Source organism: Microtus pennsylvanicus, chromosome 1 (genome assembly GCF_037038515.1).
Source record: "Microtus pennsylvanicus isolate mMicPen1 chromosome 1, mMicPen1.hap1, whole genome shotgun sequence".
In the NCBI taxonomy this organism is placed as follows: domain Eukaryota; kingdom Metazoa; phylum Chordata; class Mammalia; order Rodentia; family Cricetidae; genus Microtus; species Microtus pennsylvanicus.
Genome location: NC_134579.1, coordinates 189,302,943 through 189,318,620, shown reverse-complemented (window position 1 = coordinate 189,318,620; position 15,678 = coordinate 189,302,943). Strand labels below are relative to the sequence as shown.

Sequence of the window (15,678 nt, the reverse complement as noted above, 5' to 3'; positions counted from 1 at the left end):
TTTGACGAGCTCCATCGTGATGGGCGTGGTGGCTGCAGTGGGGTGGAGTAGGTAGCAATCAGTCTCACCTCACTTGTTGTTCAGTCCTATGAATGTTAGATATTTGTCCAGCAGTAAATATTAGTGATTTTGTAGCATATAAACGTGTGACATGAATCGTATAAGTAATAATGAAATCATATTGAAAATAACATAGTGACATTAATATACTAAAAGGAAGAATATGTTAAAGAAATGCTTGGTTTCTTGTATATCTCAGGTGAGGGTTGTGTGTGTGTGCATGTGTGTATGTGTGTATGTGTGCGTGCGTGTGTGTGAATTGTTTTAAAAGTCCAGAACCAAATGGAGAAGTTTCATTCCTGTGGCAGGGAGGAGAATCATACAAGAGATCAGGGTGACCATTCATCTGTCACTTGGCCATTGTTCCTTTGCATGTGGGCATGTTCATGAACTTCTCCAGGTCCCATGTTAGTTCTAGTTTCTCCAGATCATGTGTGGTTTATCTTCATGTTTTTATGGCTATGCTGGGACTTCTCAACAATGCTTAGAGGAAAAAGAACAGCCTTTTCTTAGAGCAACCTTTGTTCTCTTCATCCTATTTTAAGAATTTCCTAGTTCATTATGTATTTCATGAGCATTTAATGCAAGTGAATTATGATTCTTGCTATTATACAAACGTAGTAAAATTAGGTTATTTTGTAAAAATGCCTTCAAATTTGACTTAAGTATTTTGCTTGTACAATTTTTGAGATTATGATATAATTACATTTTGCCCTTCCCTTTACTCTCTCCAAACCCTTCCATATACCTCTCTACACTCTCTAAATTCTTTTACACTCTTTTTCATTATTTTTGCATGCATATATGCATATATATATATATATGTATTTATGTATTCCTAAATATAACCAGCTCAGTCAGTATACTATTACTTGTATGTATGTTTTTAGGGTTTGGCACTGGACAAACAGTTGGTGTGCTCTTCCATAGGGAAGGCCACTGCTCCTGTGCCCAGCTTTCTTCAGTTGCCTATAATCTCCCAAGGCCTTGGGCCTGCTAACCTCTTACTCTATCAATGAGCTTCTTCTCCTGTTCCCATGTTGGTTTCTGTGTTAGGAACGAACTGTTCTTGTTCTCACTCTCTTCAGATTATATGCAGTTTATCTTCATGTGTCAAACACTTTTTCCATGTAAGTTTTGCTTCTCATGATGATATGTCCTCGTCTCTCTGCAGTGAGAACGGGTTTGAAGAGGGAATAAGTACTCTGGGACTCGTATCTGGGCTTGTTGGCGCCATGTGGTCAGTTGGGTAAGTGAAATCATTTGCATCCGAGACGTGGAAAGTGCTCTCTCCACGTTACAGACGGAAAACTGAAACACCGAGGAGGTGCGTGAGGTTATCTAAGGCAAACGCTCATTTAGGGCAGAGCAAGAATTCCAGTTTACAACCCGTGGCTCCAAAATCAAAATCTAGTGTGTCAGCAGACTTCATACCAAACTAAGATACCTTTATGAACCTTGCATTGAGCAATAATTTTTTAAAAAAATCCTTTAACAGAAGCAGAGCTCACACTTTTAAAATGCATCCCTTTATTGATTCAATTGCTTGCCTGTTTGCTTATGTATTTACTGTCTGCTAATCCAGGCAGCGCGCTGTACAGTAGCAATAGCACACATACAGAGTCAATAGCTCTGCACTCCACTGACTCAGATACTGGCAACAGAAAGAGTAGTGGGCCAGTGAGATGCTGAGCAGGTAAGCACTCGCCACACAAACCCAGAGACCTGGGTTCAATCCAGGGGACCCACATAACGATGGGAAGAAAAGAGAACCTATTCTGTAGGGTTGTCCCCTGACTTTCTGCCGGTACTGTTGCATGTATCTCTACCCACAAAACAGAAACATTCTTTTAAGAATGTGCTTCTGTTTTTATTGTTATGTAGCTCATTGACTTCCCAGCAGCAATTCCACTTTAACATTATCTAATAATCATTGTTCTTTCTTTCTCTTCTTCTCTCCCCCATCTCAGCACTGGATCTGGGGATGAAGGCTGACCTTACACACTGGGGGCAAGTGCTCTACTACCGAGTCACACCCAGGCCTAGAAGTCTTACTTATGCCCAGGAATCTCCCTCTTTTTTTAGCCTTTATTGTTTTAGTTTGAGGGTGTCATACATCTTTATAAAGTCATTTTTGCATGGTGAGATATTCATCCATTCTTCTTTCCACCATTAGTGCTTTTATGGGACCAATGCTGGGCGGATTTCTGTATGAGAAGATTGGTTTCGAGTGGGCAGCAGCTGTACAAGGTCTTTGGGCTCTGATAAGTGTGAGTAGCCATGGGTTTGTGTGAGTTTTCTTCCATTTTCTCACACTTTGGAGATGCTTGCCTTGGAGGATCTACTTTAACGGTGTATTTCCTTGTGTTAAAGGGACTTGCGATGGGCGTATTTTATCTCTGGGAGCACTCAAAGACAAGAAGAAGGTATGGTCAACTTCCAGGTTTTTTGCCTCTTAGAAGAAGCTAGCTCATGACAGCAGAAATGAAATTTTATCTTCCAGTCCTTCTTGCTGCTAGATTTCTGGGGATCCTAGGACTCATTGCTTTACAGGTAGGGCCAAGGAGGTGCTTGGGTGGAGATGTAGGTACTCAGTGTTTAGTCTTCTTGGGGCAGGGGGATGGGGTTTGAGAAAGTTTCTTTGTATAGCCCTGGTTGTCCTAGAACTTGCTCTGTGGACCAGGCTGGGCGAACTCAGAGATCCGTTTGCTCCACCCCCTGAGTGCTGGGATTAAATGCCTGGGCCTGGCTTTGTATAGTTTTCTTAAGACGATCAGTACTATTTTTTGTTTTATTTTATTTGTTTGTTTCTCCTCACTATAGGTCTAAAGCTCAGAATCTCACTGGCACAAAGGAGGAACAAGCTGCTCTCTTGCCCAATGAAACCTAGCCTTGCGAACTCTGGATACAGAATGGGAGACAGGTGTCTTGAGCCACGACAGCGGCTGGTGGAGGAGTTTTTTTGTGTTGTGCAGAGGTCCGTGATTCCTGCACTCATACCCTGGAAGTGTCAAGCTGCTTTTACATGAAGCTGTGCCTGCTGCACTTGGTGTAGTTTGGAACATCCACGAGAAAGGGAAAACGGACAAACTTGATGTTTCTAAATGACCCACCTTGCCCCTGAAGGTGCAATTATTGGCTCTCTTCGGCTTTCTTATTCTTGTGTTCGCTTTTCATTCTAAGTTCGTCAGTTTGACACATGCGCCTCTTAAAATTATTACGTGAAGAAATGAAGCTACTTAATACATATTGAACATATACAAAAGAGTGAATAATTTTTATGAAGTCACTATTGAAAGATGTGCTTTCTCTGCACTGAGATTTTTGTACCTATTAAAAAGGCAAAATTCCTGCCTGCTACGTGAAAACTCTAAAGTGTTCTTGACTTTTGAGTTTTCTAAAAATGTATCTGTGGAAGATACAAAAAAGAAAAAAAAAGCAATGATACATGTAGTTTCCATTTTGTGGCATTTCAGTTATGATCTGTATTTATAAATATTACTTGGCATAGCATTATTCATTTCCAATCTCAGTATCTCCTTGCTTTAGTCCCACAGTTTATGTTTGTTTGTTGTTATTACTTTTCATACTCTTGGAAGGTGTGTCCTATCACAAGGCGGGCAGCGCCCCCACCCAACACGAGTGCGTGCTGCACGCTGGAGGAATACTCCCTTTGACCTCAAGCACAATTCTAGCTGCTACTTGAAGTGAGAATATTAACATTGTACCTCCTGATTCATTTTCTTATTGTAGCAGTTACATTTCTTTTCTAAGAGAATAAATGGTTTTTTGTTTGTCTATTCATTGTATTCATTTAAAACACTCTTTTTAAACAAGGTCTCAAGTATCCCAGGTTGATACTTGTATCAGCAGGAGTCACTGTGTAGCTGGGGGGCAACTTTGACCTCCTAATCTTCCTGCCTCTAACCTCCCGAGTGCTAGGATTAATAGCATCCATCACCACATAGGGTACTGAATATTGAACCCAGGGCCCTGAATGTGCTGAACTGTATTCTTGAAGTACTTTGTGAATTTTTTTCCTCAGGATCAACCCTGCATAGACAGGTACCAGGGACATAATCTATGCCTTTAAGCAATATGCATCAAGTGGATAGGGAAAAGAGTACTTGAGTACCAGAATTAATATCTGGTAGTAATGCTCAATAAAAAGCAAATCATGGTATAGCAGAACAACTGCCTGGTATTGGTTATGCAGGGCAACTAACTTGCCCTCTCCATGGAAGTGGTTGCTACCTCTGAACGGAGATCCGAAATGAGAATGAGAGACACTCATGGCAACAGTCCACTGGCTGCATCAGAGATGAGGACGTGGTCCACTCACTGGAGTCTGGTGTGCAGGGGGCTGGGCTGGATGAGATAGCCAGCTTGGCAATGAGGACCACTAGGATGGCTGCCCCACAGTCAGGTTCTCGGAGATTGTGGGTAAGGATGCTGGCAAACGAGGGTGGAGATGAAAGGAAAACTGTGAAAGGAAATAATGGTTTGGGCCACAGAGGTTGCCTTGGCGATCAAGAGGAAAGAAGATTTTGAGAAGTTAGAGATGGCAGGATGGCTGCTGTGGGGGAGGGGAGCAGATTCAAAGATGACGCCCAGGGTTGGTGTTTTAGTGTGATGGATGCGTGCATCTCTTAGTGAGATGGGGAAGGAATGGAGCTAACCATCCTAAGGGGTCCAGCTAAAATCACAATGAGCAGCCACTGGAGGTGGCGCACGCCTTTAATCCCAGCACCCAGGAAGCAGAGGCAGGTTTACCTCTTGAGTTCGAGGCCAGCCTGGTCTACAGAGCGAGTTCCAGGACAGCCGGACTACACATAGAAACCGTCTCAGAAACCAAAAAAGTCAAAACAAATCAAGGAGCATGTTCCAACATAACCAACCAAGGTTTCTTAAATACAATCATCTAAGAAGAGGGAGGTACCTTCATTTGCATACAAAGGGAATAATCTAAGGACTACTCCCATAAAAATTATCTTAACTGAGAGTACTGCCATGTGTCCCAATTTATGAAATAAAAACAAAGCTCAAAAGCAATATATTTTAAGAGAAAATAAAATGTCTGCATTTAACTAACAACACCAAAGTCCCAGCTTTTGGGCTGCTTGAGATGAGCTTGTTAGAAATCACTTGCAACTTCAAAAAAATATTGATTTTTACTTATGTCTCTCTCTCTCTCTCTCACTGTGTGTGTGTGTGTGTGTGTGTGTGTGTGTGTGTGTGTGTGTGTGTGTGTGTGTGTGTGTTAAATGCCTAGATATATAAATACATCCTGCTGAGTCCATTTAGTGTCACTTGTATGTCTGTGACTTCAGGGCTGACCATTGGTACTGGAGAATCAAGGAGAGGGCTCATCCCTGGAGGAGACTGTTTCTCCTGCTCACTGCATTCCTTAGCTTCCCGTAGTTCCCTTTGTCACTTCTCCTTCCTCCTATGCTTCTTTCCCCACAAGTCCTCCATTCCAGCTTCCATGAAGCACCACCTGAAGGAGACAAGACAGATGTTCTCTAGGGGGCAGTAGCTATATTGATGGACAACTAGGAATTGGCATTGATTTAGAACAAGGTTGATCGCCAGACTATTTGTGTGACAGGACCAGAGAGGCTGAGTGGGAACTACACAGGTGCACATATGTACAATCAGGAAGGACATCTGGAAGCAGAATAGGAGCTGAGTTGTCGGCTCCTTCCTGAGGTTGTTAGGAGATGGTCAGTTTTGGAGGCCTACCTGGGTCGGCTCTCACAGTCCATTCTTGGTTGAGGTCCATAGCAGCCTTGGTGTGAATGTGTCATGTTTAAGGCCTGATATACCTGCAACTTTGAACAATTTTTGTGTAATGTCAGCCAAAGCTTTCATGGGTGTGTCCGTACTCTCAGAAGATCTCAGAGTCTTTTGGGAGAAGTGGAGGTGGTGTTAGGAATATTTATTAGACAAACCTCTCTGCTGATGCAAATAATTCTAATCAGACTAAATTAGACCTAATAAAAGATGCCTGTGTTTAATGCCACACTCCCCGGTGGCCCTGGGAAAGCATGGAGAGGGAAAGAGAGGAATGGGGATACCACACAAAACCTGGAGACAACATATTCATTCTCTGGGGGACAGTATACATAGCCTGTGGGAATGATCTTGACCTTCCCCACAGGTTACCGTTTGGGGGGCCTTCCTAACCCTCCCTCGGGAGGGGTCACCATTTGGCGGGCTCTCTCGGAGATGGAGTATGGACTAAGGCAACTCTCAGAGGAGAGGGCTTGAAATGGAGTTAGGATTCCAAAGATGGATGCCAGGGCCTGCATAGGATGAGGCCCCCGACTAAGTATTTCAAACTGGTGAGTAGCCGAACATGATCTCAAAAGGGTACCCACATTTATAGGGAATGCAGTGTACAGCAAGCAGCAAAAGTGGCAGAATTTCTGGCCAAGGGAGATTTGTCTCTTGGCAATGTTTGGCCAGTGCCGTTTAAAAAGTTCTGTTTGTTTTCTAAGCTGGGCCTGTAGATTGGGGTGGTACCACGTGTGTGAGTTCCAAGTTAATTCTCGTGAAGGCTGGGAAGTTCCTACTGAGCCTGAAAAGTGCACACCATAACCAGCAAGGATTGGGAGCCTCTGCTAGGTTGAATGTCGGTAAAGTCTATTGCTAGATGTTTAATTGGCTAGGACCCCTGTTTTTGTGTCGGGATGAGGACCTGGGTTCCTGCTTGAGGTGACTGTACAGCATCAGAGGGCAGATGGAACCCCGACTGTACAGCGTCACATGGCAGATGGAACCCCGACTGTACAGCGTCACAGGGCAGATGGAACCCCGACTGTACAGTGTCGCAGGGCAGATGGAACCCCGACTATACAGTGGAACCCCGACTGTAAAGCGTCACAGGGCAGATGGAACCCCGACTATACAGTGGAACCCCGACTGTAAAGCGTCACAGGGCAGATGGAACCCCGACTATACAGTGGAACCCCGACTGTAAAGCGTCACAGGGCAGATGGAACCCCGACTATACAGTGGAACCCCGACTGTAAAGCGTCACAGGGCAGATGGAACCCCGACTATACAGTGGAACCCCGACTGTACAGCGTCACAGGGCATATGGAACTCCGACTGTACAGCGTCAGGTGGCAGATGGAACCCCGACTGTACAGCGTCAGAGGGCAGATGGAACCCCGACTGTACAGCGTCAGAGGGCAGATGGAACCCCGACTGTACAGCGTCACATGGCAGATGGAACCCCGACTGTACAGCGTCAGAGGGCAGATGGAACCCCGACTGTACAGCGTCAGAGGGCAGATGGAACCCCGACTGTACAGCGTCACAGAGCAGATGGAACCCCGACTGTACAGAGTCACAGAGCAGATGGAACCCCGACTGTACAGCGTCACAGGGCATTTAAGAAGTAAATTTGGGTGTAGACAAAGTTTAGAATCTTGTTTGTGTGAATATCAGAAAGTCGCAGGTTTACAGCTGAGAAAGGACGATAATTAAACTCAACAGTCATATTCACTCTGGCCTTAAGCATGGCTTGTTGTTATTTAACCTTCCTATTTGAAGTCCACCCATAAAAAACAGCATTAGCTTTGTGTAGACAATCGTCATAGGAGAATGAAGTCAGTTGTCTCAGAATTCTCAACGCAGTGGCTGAGAGACTCGAGCCTCAGAGCTGAACAACTGCTTTCTCTCCTTGAGGCCCCTGAGTCACCTAAATCAGGGGAAAAGTAGACACAAAAATATGCTTTTTGTAGAACACATGGTCTCTGTCTCTAAAGTCAGAATATCACTAGGGTAACTTCTTATATTCTCCCCACCTCTTTCTTCCTTCTCCCTGTAAATATTCTACAATGCTTCTTCTCTTCTAATAATAAATATGACAAACTACTCAATAGAACAAAACAAAGTTACAAATTTTAAATGTAATAATTGAAACATTTGACATTTGTTGTGATATAATTTATTTTTTCATATGTGTATAGTTATTATTTTTATTGCTATTATTATTATTTTGGCTTATCAACATAGGGTCTCATTTTGCTAAAGCTAGCAAAAATGACCTTGAACTCATGACCCCCCTCCCAAGCACTGAGATTACAAGTGTGTGCTGCTAGACTCAGCTGTTTCCTATTTTAAAAAAGATAGAGTTGTATTATCATTAGCTTTTCTACACTTTTTCTGTTGGTTTTGTGAGACAGGATCTCACTTTATACCTCAGGCTGGCCCAGAACTCACCATGTGGCTCATTTTGTCCTTAAACTCCACGTAATCCTTTTGTCTCAGGCTCTGGAGTGCTTGGAACACAGAAGTGTTACACCACCAGTCCCAGCTTTGAGCTGTTTTCCCTGAATGATTTTTAGAGATTTATTTATTCTAATTTCATGTGCATTGGTGTTTTGCCTGCATGTATGTCTGTGTGAAGGTGTTAGAGCCCCAAGAACTGAAGCTACAGACGGCGTGAGCTGCCATGTGGGTGCTGGAAACTGAATCTGAGTCCTTTGGAAGAGCACACAGTGCTCTCAACCACTGAGCCATCTCTCCAGACCCTCCTTTTAATTAAAATATAATTACATAAAATTTCCCTTTTCCTTTCTTTCCTCTAGCTTTTCTCTTGTCCCCATCCCATTAATTCTTTTCAAATTCGTGGCTTTTCCCCCTTGGTTTGGGGAAGACCAATTCCCCCTTCTCAACAGTCATTGACTGTAGTTCTTGGTCTCAGAGTGGGGCCCCATGAGATATCCCCCAGCCATCTTAGCATTGGCAATGTCATTATTCATTATTTGAGTGTTTCTGTGTATCTGTATATGTGTATGTGCATATGTGTGTCCACACTCACAGAGGCCTGAAGAAGGCATCGGGTTCCCTGAAGTGGAGTTATTGGCAGCTGCAAACTCTCTGACATGGGTGCTAGGGTCCTAACTCAGGTCCTCTGTAAGAGCAGCAAGCTTTTAACCACCCGTCCTCACCTCAGACCCAGCTTTGAGCATTTCAGTTTGACGTTAAATCTTACCAGGAGTACATGATGTTTAATTCTAGGAATTCTTTTTAAAAATGTATTCATAGTTTGGGCAGTAGCCACCAACCATGCATGACATCAGTGTTCTCTCCTATAGAAACAGATCCTGGATATTGCTTCACTTCCAGAAGTCACCGAGCCTTGGTCATGATCACTTCTTTTCTAACCTCTGAGGTGAGTTTTGCCATAACCACCAGGCACTTCGGTGTTCTGGATGTTTTCACTGAATGACTGCAATTGGAATAATCTGAATAGATCCATACTTATTGCCCTGCACAAAAACTAATTCCAAAGACCTCAACAAAAACCAGATATATTGAACCTGATGGAAGATAAAGTGTGGAATAGCCTTGAGCTCATTTGCACAAGAAAAGACTTTCTGAAGAGAACACAGATAGCACAGGAACTAAGATCCACAATTAATAAATGGGATCTCATGAGACTGAAAGGCCACTGTTATTCAGACAAAGAAGCAGGCCTGTCTGTTTTAGGGAAGAGACCAATTTTTTGAGGGAGGGGAGTTAGAGACAGGGTTTCTCTGTCGTTTTGGAGCCTGTCCTGGAGTTAGCTCTTGTAGACCAGGTTGGCCTCGAATTCACAGAGATTCACCTGCCTCTGCCTCCCGAGTGTTGGGATTAAAGGCATGTGCGACCACCACCTGCTTGCTCTATGACTTTTATCATGAAGGGGTGTTGATTTTTGTCAAAGGCCTTTTCTGCATCTTATGAGATGACCAAGTGGTTTTTGACTTTCAGTTTGTTTATATGGTGGATTACATTGACTGATTTTCGTAAGTTGAACTATCTCTACTTATTCATGGGAGATGAATTTTTTGATATGTTCTTGGATTCAGTTTGCAATCTGAATTTGGCATTATGTTGTAAAAATTTGAATCTATATTCACAAGGAAAATTGGTCTGTAATTCTCTTTGTTAGGTCTTCATGTAGTTTGGGTATCAGGATAACTGTAATCTTACAAAATGAATTGGTTAATGTTCTTTCTGTTTCTGTTTTGTGAAATAATTTGAGGAATATTGACATTAACACTTCTTTGAAACTGATAAAATTCTGCGCTAAAAGCATCTGTTTTTTGGTTGTGAGACTTTTAATGATTGCTTCCATTTCAGTAAAGGTTGTAGGTTTATTTATATTGTTTATCTAATCCTGATTAAATTATCCATTTCTTTTAGATTTTCCAATTTGGTGGAGTACAGGTTTTTGGAGTATGTCTTTCTGATTTCCTCAATGTTTGTTGCCATGCTTTTCATTTCTGATTTTGCTAATTTGGATATTCTCTCTCTGTCATTTAGTTAATTTGGATAAAGGTTTGTCTATGTTATTGATTCTCAACAAACCAAATCTTTGTTTGGTTGATTATTTTTATTGTTTCCTTTGTTTCTATTTTATTGATTTCAGCCCTGAGTTTGATTGTTTCTTGTTGTCTACTCTTTTGGGGTATGATTTCTTTTTTCTGTTCTAGAGTTTTTAGGTATGCTGTTAAATTACTAGTAGGAAATCTCTCCTTGTTATTGATATTGTTGTTTTTAATGTGGCACTTATTGCTGTGCTTTTATTGTGTTCCATAAGTTTGGGTGTGTTATATGTGCATTTTTACTCAATTTTAGAAGGTGTTTAATTTGTCTCTTAATTTCTGTCTTGACCAATTTTTCATTCAGAAGACAGTTATTCAGTTTTCTGTCTCTAACTCCCCTCCCTCAAAAAATTGGTCTCTTCCCCAAAACAGACAGGCCTGCTTCTTTGTCTGAGTAACAGTGGCCTTTCAGTCTCATGAGATCCCATTTATTAATTGTTGATCTTAGTTCCTGTGCTATCTGTGTTCTCTTCAGAAAGTCTTTTCTTGTGCAAATGAGATGAAGGCTATTCCACACTTATTCGTCTATCAGGTTCAATATAGCTGGTTTCTGTTGAGGTCTTAATCCATTTGTAAGCTTTCTGCTGTCTCTGTTGTCGTTGGTATCCGACTTTAATACATGGTGCTTGGAAAGGATGCAGGGTGTTGTTTCTATCTTCTTTTATCTCTTGAGACTTGCTTTATGTTTGACTTTGTGGTCAATTTTGGAGAAAGTTCCATGAGGTGACGAGAAGAGGGTATATTCATTTGTGTTTGGATGAAATGTTTTTTCTAAATATCTATAAATATCCTTTGGGGAACCACCATGTAGGTTCTGGGATTGAACCTGAGTTCTCTGGAAGAGCAGCAAGTGCTCTTAACCACTTCCGTCTTTTCAGCCCCACAAATGCAAAGGCGTAAATCTTTGGAAAGAGGTGTGCACAGATCCTGTCTAGTAGGAGCCCCTGAGGAAGTCAAGGACTAGAAGGGAAGCTTGGCTGCCAGTTCCAGATAATCACGGTTAAACCTCAAGTCGGGAATCTAGTGATAAAAGTTCAGAGGAAGTACAGAGTAGCAGCGGTTCAGAGGAAGCCAGCTTGGCAGGAAAATAGGCAAACTGAAAATCTCTGAGGTCACTGCCAGGAGATGAGAGAAAAAACTATCATGCAGGCAGGCTCAGAAGAACGCAGGGCCTAACCATGAGGGTGCTGCGTCCACTCAGCCCCGTGTCAACAGAGCACATAGCTGGGTGTGCTGAGTATTACTGATGCCATGCACCCAGAAGCCTCTGAGGCGTTTTCCTGGAGTAGGGTTGAGTATTAACCTTATGAAATCACTCGATCCAAGGGAGAAGGACCAAAGTGCACTGGAGTTTTCTAGACCAGATTAAAGTTTTAGAGCCAAAAGCCATTTCAGTATCTCTCGGAATCTAATCAATGTAGTGTTTGAAGTTGAGTGGAGACAGCTGAGGAGGGACCGAGAAGGGTAGAAGTGAGTCCACTCCTCCACCACCGATTGTTTAACATCCTATCTCAGGCTGCTCCGACAGTAGGAAGCGGTTAGAGAATGGTTCGCAAGAGGAAATGCTTAAGTCTTAACTTGAAGTCCTTACAGGGCTAGACTCTGGTCCCAATGGGTCACGGCACGTCAGGTGGTCCCTCATCTCTGACTTCTTGTTCTTGACTGGGAGTGGGGAAAGAAAGAAAAGATAGTGTCTCTCCTTTGAATTAGGCGCTTTCACAGGGTTGGAATTAGGGTCTTGCCTTACCCACGCCAGCTGGTTTTCAGGAAGAGGAAATGAGAGAGGAAATGGTAGGAGAGAGAGAGAGAGAGAGAGAGAGAGAGAGAGAGAGAGAGAGAGAGAGAGAAACGGAGATGGAGAGACACACACACACAGACAGAGACACAGAGAGACAGATGCAGAGAGACAGAGTGGCAAAGACATGCTTCGGTACAGTTTAAATCTTTAGAGGTAGAGGGCGCAAGGCAGCTTAATTTCCCTCCTGTCTCTTGGTGCCTCCTCCCTTAGAGTAACCAAAGTCCACTAGGTAGGGTGTCTGGGAGACAGGAGTGTCTGTCTCCCTCTGTGCTCTCTTGGAAAGTTGATACGGGCGTTTTTCCCTATGGGGGCGGGGAAACCGGAGGCGCTGTGCCAGGATGGGAGGAGTGGGTGGGGAAGCGCTTCGGGTGAGGAGTCGCAACTCTGGCGAGAAGTTGTGAGAAAATTGTGGTCCGGAGACACCCTTTACCAACAAAAACAAATGACTTGGTGGGAATCAGCTGGGCTCCCGCGCAGCTGCGGGAGGGGGTTGCATCTTGGTTGCAGGGGAGGAAGGCGTGTAGCGCACTGGTAGTGTAGTCTGGCTCCCAGACAGACATGCAGAGTTAGAGACACAGAAAAACAGAGAGAGAACTCAGCAGCTATAGAAGGGTCTTTGTAGCGACATCCCGGGGAGAGCACCCAGTCTCTGTAAGCTCCTAGTGCGGTTTTACAAGTCGATTCTAAGTGAAATCACTTCCAGAGAAGCTTATCAAGGTTTCAGCAAACTAAAAAGAGAGATAAAAAGGCACCAAACAACTAAGCCGGGTGGTGGTGGGAGATGCCTTTAATCACAGCACTCTGGAGGCAGAAGCAGGTTGATCTCTGTGAGTTAGAGGCCAGTCTGTTCTACAAGAGCTAGTTTCAGGACAGCTAGGACTGCTACACAGAGATACCCTGTCTCCAAAAACAAACAAAAAACAAATCAAAACAAAAAGACACCAACCTACTTTTGAAAAAAGACTCAGGGACTGGAGAGATGGCTCAGAGGTTAAGAACACTGATTGTTCTTCCAGAGGTCCTGAGCTCAACCCCTGGCAACCATCTGTAAAGAAATCTGGTGCTCTCTTCTGGCCTGCAGGCACACAGGCAGACAGAACACTGTAAACAAAATAAATAAAAAAATCTTTAAAGAAAAGAAAAAGAAAAAAGACTCAGTTATCTAGAGAACAGAAAATTGTCATTTTACCAGGGTTATCCCCTGGAAAATTCTCTTGAGTCCAAAATGTGAATCAGATCATTTGGTTTATGAATACATAATTAAAACAAAGGGGTTTGGGCTTTATGTAAAAGATGTCTAGGGAGGCAAGGAAGCCTGAGGCTTCCCTTAGACCTGATGATGCAGATCATGCAGGCTCAGGGCTTCCTTCCTCCGAAAAGAGCCAAACAGTATCTCATTCTTTAGAGGTGGACTTGCCTAGTCGATTGTTTATTTCAGTTATTTCTCCAGTGGTCTAAAGAGGCAGATCATAATATTTTAGATTACAAATATTTTACTTCAGTAAATATTCCCTCATAATGACTTCCTAAGAATCTCCCAGTGAATGATGAACACTCCCTTTGCAAACACTTACCAGTCACCTTTGAGAATTATGGTGACCGGAATTCAAGAACATTCATTGTGCATTGTGTATCTTCTCCCTTACTCACCAATTTTATAATCAGAGGTTAGAAGGCCATGAAATGTGATCACGGATGTTTAAAAATCCTGCTCAACACATTGTTGAGAAATCTCATCCATCCAGTAACTAGTTATGCTGTTTTGAAATGTCTCTTGGCCTCCGAATTTCATGCTTGCAAGGACAAGGCCTTCCTTGAAGATTTGGCTAGGATCAAGTATGATAATGAACATGAAGGCATGTTTTAAACAGGGAGACAGGACCAAGGCCCTCCCCATTGAGCAAGGTATCCCTCCAAAGAGAATGGACTCAAAAAAGCCAGTCCAAGCAGTAGGGATAAACCCTGGTCCCACGGTCAGTGGCCCCGCAGACTGTCCCAGTCATACAATTGTCACGTACATTCAGAGGGCCTAGTTTGGTCCTATGCAGGTTCCCCTGCTTTGAATCTGGAGTCAGTGAGCTTCCTTAACTCAGGTAAGCTGTTTCAGAGGGATTCTCCATCATGGTCTTGAGCCATTTGCCCATATTACCACTTCTCCCTCTCTTTGAGTGGACTTTGGGAGCTTCGCCTATTGCTTCACTGTGGATCTCTGCATCTGCTTCCATCAGTTACTGGATGAAGTTTCTGTGATGACAGGGTAGTCATTGATCTGATTCCAGGGAAAACAGTTCAGGCACCTCCTCCTCTATTGCTTAGGGTCTTAGCTGGGGTCCTTCTTGAGGATTCCTGGGGATTTCCTTAGCATCAGGTTTCTCCCAGGCCTCTTAATGACTCCTCTCTTTCATTGCTTTCCCACTCCATCCCTCCTCCAACTTGATCATCCTGTTCCCTCATGATCTCATCCTCCATCCCCTCCACTCTACTGCCCCTACCCTCAGTTTACCCAGAAGATCTCATCTATTTCCCCTTCCCAGCATGATCCATGTGTCCCTTTTAGAGTCCTCCTGTTTCCTAGCTTCTCTAGTGCTATGGATTATGGTCTGGTTACCCTTTCCTTTACGTATAGTATCCACTTATGAGTGAGTACATACCTTGTTTATCTTTCTGGGTCAGGATGATTTTTTTTGCTGGCTCCATCAGTTTTCCTGCAAATTTTATGATGTGATAGTTTTTTTTACTGCTGAGGAATAATACATTGTGCAAAAGTACCACATTTTCTCATTCGTTCTTCAGTTGATGGGCATCTAGGTCATTTCCAGGTCCAAGAAAGAATTTTAAAAAACACACAAAACAAAGAAAAATGCTTTATTTTCAACCAAACATCACACCGTGAGAAAATTTTGTGTGTTGGGGGGTATTTGTACAGTATGCTCCAGGTTCCCAGGTTTTCTGAGCTGTTATCCATGCTGGCGTGGACTTTGGTGGTGCAGAGTCATTTCTGCTCCTTGTAAATAGCCCTTCACCTAGATTCCTGTAAGTATTCCCCATTAAAACCAGTGGTTCACCAAGTTGGACTTTGATGGTATCCCTGCTTTGGTCTGTCGTGGGCTCTCTATCTGGAGTGAATAGATGTGCATGTTGTGTCTGCCCAGATAAACATTGTCACACAGCAGCTATGCTTTTAATATTTAATATGTTTGGAATTAAATAGAAAAAACAGTTTGAAAGTCTCATAATCTTATTTATTTACTTATTGTAGATTTATTCATGTTATTTTTTGTGTGTTTTTGCCTGCATATATGTCTATGCTGGGTGCCTACAGAGATCAGAAGTGGGAATCAGAGTTACAGACAGCTGTAAGAGTTACCAGTGCGATTGACCATGAAGCCATCTCTCCAGCCCATCGTTTATTTTTATTTTTATTTTTTTTGACAG

The 15,678-nt window shown here is 43.0% G+C and overlaps 1 protein-coding gene across 3 annotated transcripts in view; it reads left to right on the top strand.

Moving 5' to 3' along the window:
• The window catches only part of Slc18b1 (solute carrier family 18 member B1), a 30,730-nt gene extending 26,872 nt beyond the window's left edge, over positions 1 to 3,858 (top strand). For all 3 annotated transcript variants that reach the window (XM_075947595.1, XM_075947605.1, XM_075947589.1), the window contains exons 11-14: positions 1,235 to 1,309; positions 2,237 to 2,330; positions 2,434 to 2,486; positions 2,884 to 3,858. In XM_075947595.1, coding sequence (XP_075803710.1) covers positions 1,235 to 1,309; positions 2,237 to 2,330; positions 2,434 to 2,486; positions 2,884 to 2,950 — 289 coding nt within the window. In that variant the 3' untranslated portion in view covers positions 2,951 to 3,858. The remainder of the gene's footprint in view (positions 1 to 1,234; positions 1,310 to 2,236; positions 2,331 to 2,433; positions 2,487 to 2,883) is intronic.
• The last annotated feature ends 11,820 nt before the right edge of the window (positions 3,859 to 15,678 follow it).